Source organism: Lycium barbarum, chromosome 4 (genome assembly GCF_019175385.1).
Source record: "Lycium barbarum isolate Lr01 chromosome 4, ASM1917538v2, whole genome shotgun sequence".
Lineage (NCBI taxonomy): Eukaryota > Viridiplantae > Streptophyta > Magnoliopsida > Solanales > Solanaceae > Lycium > Lycium barbarum.
In genome coordinates, this window is record NC_083340.1 from 15,205,283 (window position 1) to 15,211,282 (window position 6,000).

General features: G+C 35.0%; 1 protein-coding gene across 1 annotated transcript; it reads right to left on the reverse strand.

Annotated features, from left to right (window-relative positions):
* Nucleotides 1-2,916: 2,916 nt before the first annotated feature.
* On the reverse strand, nt 2,917-4,145 carry LOC132638225 (mitogen-activated protein kinase kinase kinase 20-like). The gene has a single exon (XM_060355180.1). The coding sequence runs from the start codon at nt 3,987-3,989 to the stop codon at nt 3,018-3,020; it is 972 nt and encodes a 323-aa protein (XP_060211163.1). The 5' UTR covers nt 3,990-4,145; the 3' UTR covers nt 2,917-3,017.
* Nucleotides 4,146-6,000: the final 1,855 nt, after the last annotated feature.

Sequence of the window (6,000 nt, forward strand, 5' to 3'; positions counted from 1 at the left end):
ATATCAAAAAGCGCACGACAACAGAACCGGCCCGGGAACCGGCGAACGATATCATAGTAGGCACGAGCGGAGTAGTGAGGAATCATATGCATAAAATCATTATTATAAATCCGAAGGATAAGTAAAATAGTCATATTTGAAATCGGAGTAATAATTATCACTTTTTGATTCAAAGTTGTCGAATTTACATAAAGGGCGTCGCGGGACCCACGGACGAGTATAGACCCGAACTGAGTCCGCCTATGAAAAACATACCCATTATACATCAAGCAAACTCCTATAAAAATTATTGGAGCGATCCGAGCCTCTATGCGAAAAATATGGCATTCAGAGATTACAAAATTCCTTAAAGCGAACATTTTCCATGCGAATTTCGGAAAGCGATTACTTCAAATACATCATGGTTCATATTTCATAAAAACATACATAAGAGTGCCAAAGAATATATATATATGGATCATAACATGCTCGGATCTCGAATTTGGAATTCCCTTAAAGCTCCAATCTAGCCTATGTGAAACTAAGGCACGCCAAAAGAAGGAAGGTTGCTTTACATACCTCAAACGCTCTCCAATATGATCCAACTCCAGCTAAGTCCAAACTATGATTCGGGCTGCCCAAGGTCTACAAACAAGCCATAAAATGCCAAACATTAGCTAAAGACTTTTTGGGCATTAAATTCCAATTTCGCCCTTAACTCTACGGAAATTTGGGCGGCATTTCCCCTGTAAATAGGCTACCCCGAGAATTTAACTCGGCCATATCAATCAACAACAACAGCAACAACCAACCTAACAACATCAACAACTAATTCGGAAAGCAATACAACAACAATAGCTTTCTTTTTCCACTATTCAACAACTTACATAAATTCAATTCGACAACTTACCTTCAAGCCAAAATCGACGCTTATACATTCACATACTAACTCATGCCCTTACCAACAATATTTAAGGACATTCTAAGCAATTCATACAACATTTCCAATAATCCAAATTTTTCTCCAGCTACCCGAAACAGCCCCCTAACCGAAACAGCCCCTCTAACTTTTTCTTCATTTACAAATTATGGTTTGTATTCACAATTCACCTTCTAACAATACTATCTCGTCCATATACCAATTACATTAAATATACAAAAGCCCCCAAATCAGTCCGCAACATCTACAACCTCAATTTGAACCAATGAACATTCATTTCCAGCATAAAATTCAAAGCGACGACGATTAAAACATTAAGCGATATTCATTCGCTCATTGTCATATAATGTGAACCATTTCAATCAACACTACACATACACATATATGGATGATTCCCAATTGTTCTTCACCTTACAATGATCATAATCAACTAACTAAACATTAATTCATAATTTCAATCACAACACAACAACACCCATCACACGCCCAACCCTCATACATATGGCATCCACTTCACCATTCTTTATTTCATGATTTTTAACCATAATAAGATACTACAACATGAATATAACCATCATAACACAAGAACAAGATCAAATCTTACCTTTTTATCTTCAACTTCCACAAGCCTAGGGTTTCCACAAGATGAGAAATAGTGGATTGATCGCTCCCACAATGCTTCCACGCTACTTAGGGACCTCAATATAGTTGATTTGTGCCAAAGAAATAATTTTTGGAAGGCTAGAATTTATCTTGATTTTTTTCAACTTGGCCGTGAGGTTGGGGGGTTTTCTCCTTCAACTTTTAGATATTTTTTTTTTTTTGTGGGAAGTGAGAAAGATGAATACATGGTCATCTTTTAACTAATATGAAGTGCATTGTTGTCCCTTGGCCCACATTAAATGAGTTGGACCACTTAAAAGATGACACCAAATTGTGTGGGCACCACATGGAATTTGTGGATGACTTTCCACTTCTAATTTTATCACTTTTGGTCCCAAATTTTTCCTAATTGATCCATACCAATAAATTCATGCACAACTTATATCTCAAAATAAAATCGAAGGTCAAGAATCCCGACTTTGTATCCCGAAATAATTTTGTCCCTAACTTATCGTAATTAATCCAGATTATTCCACTGTACAAAAATACGGGTTCTAACAAAAAAACTGGTTATTTTAGTGTTTTCACTAAAGACAGATTTCTCAGAGGAAGGCATATTTGGCTACTTGTACATTTGAGTAGTTACTTTTCACTGGTGCCAGATTTGCAGTATCATGGTTCTAATGTTATTATGAAATGCATATCTTTTTCTGGCACTGTATTTGTTGGACTTGGACTGAGATTATTATAGGGAGGCTAAAATGATTGAATCAGTGTAGATGTATCTTAATATTTTCATTATCCATTCACTCATTTCTCTAGGAACACCTCTTTCATTGGACATCTTTCAGTTTAAACCGTAGTTTGATATTTTTACTTTTAAATAGCTTTAAACACATATCTACATTTAACTTAATACTTTCCTTTGGGCAAACGCACAATTTATAGTTGTAAAACGCAACTCGTTATGTTTGTAAAATTGAATTAGTCCTACAAAATTAACCCCAGCCAGTACATAAAATTGTAAGATCTTTGTAAGGTGCCCATGCTTTCCGTCCAAAGAAAGACAAGACTCGGGACTTTCTAACAGGTAAGGCATATTTCTCTGTATTGGGTCTTCTTTGAAATATTAACATACTATCCCCTGAAGAAATATTAATTGATGAATTCTAAATCTATTTTGTGATTTTATCACACAACGCAGGATAAAAAAGATAACCATTCCTCCTTGTAAGATTAACGTTACTGCCCGTTTAGTTAAAAGGTTTTAGAAACATAACTACGTTTTCTTCCCAGTATAGCTGGATTTAGTTAATCAGAAAAAAGGAAAATAATAAATCTAGTAGACATATTTCAAAAGGAACAAGCAACTGTTATGCTAACGTTGACTTCATATTAATAGAACGAAATATAACATTCAACTAGTATTACACAAAATTTGGATTCTGCAAAATAATAATACACCATCCGCAACTATTTAAGTGCTTTGCACCATTCATTGTATCCTGAAACAACTACTTTCGAAGAGTAAATTGATGAAGTCCTTCTCGGGAACGGGAACTTGGCAACCAAAAGGATTAACCCTTGCTATCCTGCCTTGAGTTTCAGGCATCGAATTAGTCGAAGTACATAAAGATCTCTGAATAAAAGGATGTTGGAGTAGTTGTTCGGACGTCCATCTTCTTCGAGGGTCCTTTATGAAACACTTGTACAAAAAATCTCTGGCAATCTCAGAAACATCACTCGGAATCACAGGGTCTTCATTCATAATCTGCCACTGCAAATCTTTAGTACTGTTGCGATAAATCCAGATGCGGCTTCCAGTCATCATCTCCGCCACAGTGCACCCTAGCGACCATATATCATAAGCTTTGGAATGAAAACCACATGACAAAGATTCTGGGGGTGCATAGAGTAAAGTCCCCCGATTGCTCAACGTCCTTCCAGTCATATATGCCATTCCATCACCAACTCTCAGTGACAATCCAAAGTCGGCCAACTTCAACTTGTGCATCCCACCATGTTCATTATTATCATTATCGAAAACCAAAACATTAGCGGGTTTAATATCGCAATGAACCCACCCTTTCTTATGAACATGTTGAATACCCTTTAAGAGTTGATATGCATAAAAACCTACTTCCAATTCAGACATCTTTGTCATTCCTCTCTTTGAATTAATCAAATCGTGCAGCGATCCACCACTTGCATATTCAAGAAACAGATTGTAAGTTAGAATATTGCCGTTATCAATGCTTATGTCTGCTCCAAAGAACTGGACAACGTGAGGACAACCTTTTAGAGTTGTCAAGATTTGCGCTTCTTGTTGAAGTGAAATTGAACGGTTGATATCTGCGCATTTAACAGCAGCAACTGAAGCAGATAACGAAAAAGGATCGATCTTCACTGCATAATACACTTTGCCGTAAGAGCCCGCACCAAGAACGTAAAGCTTCTTCCACTCCATAATTATACTACTACTACTAATTTTCTTTTCACTTTCTTCTTACTTTGTAATTGAATGATTGTGAAAAATAACAAACGATAGCTGCTCTTTTATAGGGAATCCTCAATCCTTACTGATGTGGAGAAGGTTTCCTAAATTAAAAATTACTGTGTTGTTTTTTCGGTAACTTTAAATTTTCAAGAGACGATCCATATTTGACACGGAGAGGGTAATTTCCTTAACGCACCAATTTTAATTTCTTGGGCATTAATCAACTTTTTGCTAGTTATACAATTTTTGTTTACCTAAGGGTTAACTTAAGTATAATAATTCTAAAAAGGATCAGTTACCGGTATTATTACTTTCATTATTATTATTTTGAGGGAAAGATGGTATACAAATTTGTAGTTCAAAAAGTTACGAAAAGATTCTAATGAATAGTTACAGAAATATTAACTGAGCTATAAGTACACCCACGGTGAACGTGGCTTGGCCAGCACTGCATAAACTTCTAAGGCAAACGACTATCATTTTCGTCTTATCTTCTCGTTTATCTTCTTTATTTTTGGATCGGATCATCTGCCTTCTTTCAAGCCCTACTTGAAAGGCTCGCTTTCTCTAAAAATGCTTATGATGATAGTTTAAGTTTATGCTTGCAGTTTTCCATAATCTCAAATTTAAGACTTAGTTCCGACCATTTTTCGACCTTATATGAAAAGCACATACCTTTTCTTAGAATATGGGGTGATATTAATGTACCATCGCCGAAGAGATCTTAAATAATGATACAAGTTCTGTATTGTTGGACGACTTAGAAATAGGTAAGGCAAGGATGGTGAAATGAGTGAATCAGTGTATAGATGTGTGTTAAGATCTTCACTATACATTTATGTATTTATCTAAGGTCATCTCTTTAATTATATTGGACATCTTTCAGTTTTAAACGATCGTAGTTTGGTGTTTTTACTTTTAGGTAGATTTAAATACATATCTGCTTTTAATTTAGTATTTTCTATTTGGATGAAAGCAGAATTTACAGTTGTGAAAAACAACTCATTATCTGCGTAAAATGGAATTATCATATAAAATTAACTAGAGCCAGTGCATACATTGTCATTCAGAGAGATCCTTACAAGATAACCATGCTTTTACTTGATGTTTAAGTACAATAGTAAAATTTATCTCTGCGTGCTGCTTTTTTTAATGCTATCTGCAGAGTTACTGTCTAATTTTCGTCCAAAGAAGACCCAAGACTCAGACTTCTCAAAGGAATATTACTGTCTTTGATGAAATATTAACAAACTATCACCTGAAGGAATCTTATGAAATGGATTGTATATTGTATTGTTGTACATTATTGATATGGCGGAGATGCTAAAATAAGTGAAATCGATCTAGATGTGTGTTACGAATTCCGTTATCTTTTTACTCATTGTGCTAAGTTATCTTTAAACAGTCTTCTTCCCAGCATAACCAAATTTAGCTACAATAGTTGAATCTAGTTAACATCATTCAAAAGGAACAAGCAACTATATTACTTTTGTCTGGGTACATTAATTACAAATTACAAGCAACCATTGTACGCAGTATTGGTTTTGGTACATTACAAGCAACTATTTCACCGTGTTATATTCAAGCACAGTTGATATCATATTAATCAACATTCCAGGAGATTCTACTAAGGTTGAAATTTTGTTTGGATATATAAATACGATTTAGATTTTGTGACTAAAAAATTCCTAAAACTTATTTTTCTACTTGAAATGGCAATCCATAAAAAAGAAATCAAAACTAAAATCGGGTCGAACGCGGTAATCACCAAAAGGAGTTACTAAATAACTTAGATAAATATTACTCCTATGGGTCGGGTAGGACAAGCTGCCCACCCAAAGTCCTTTTCGTAGTATGTTGTGTTACTATAATTAAAGAATCATACAGGTTGGTCATTCTTTTTGTACATGCGTACTACCTAAATTATGTTGAGCAGCGTGAAAATGTAGAAGAAACAAACCGCGGTTGCATAGAAAATTTT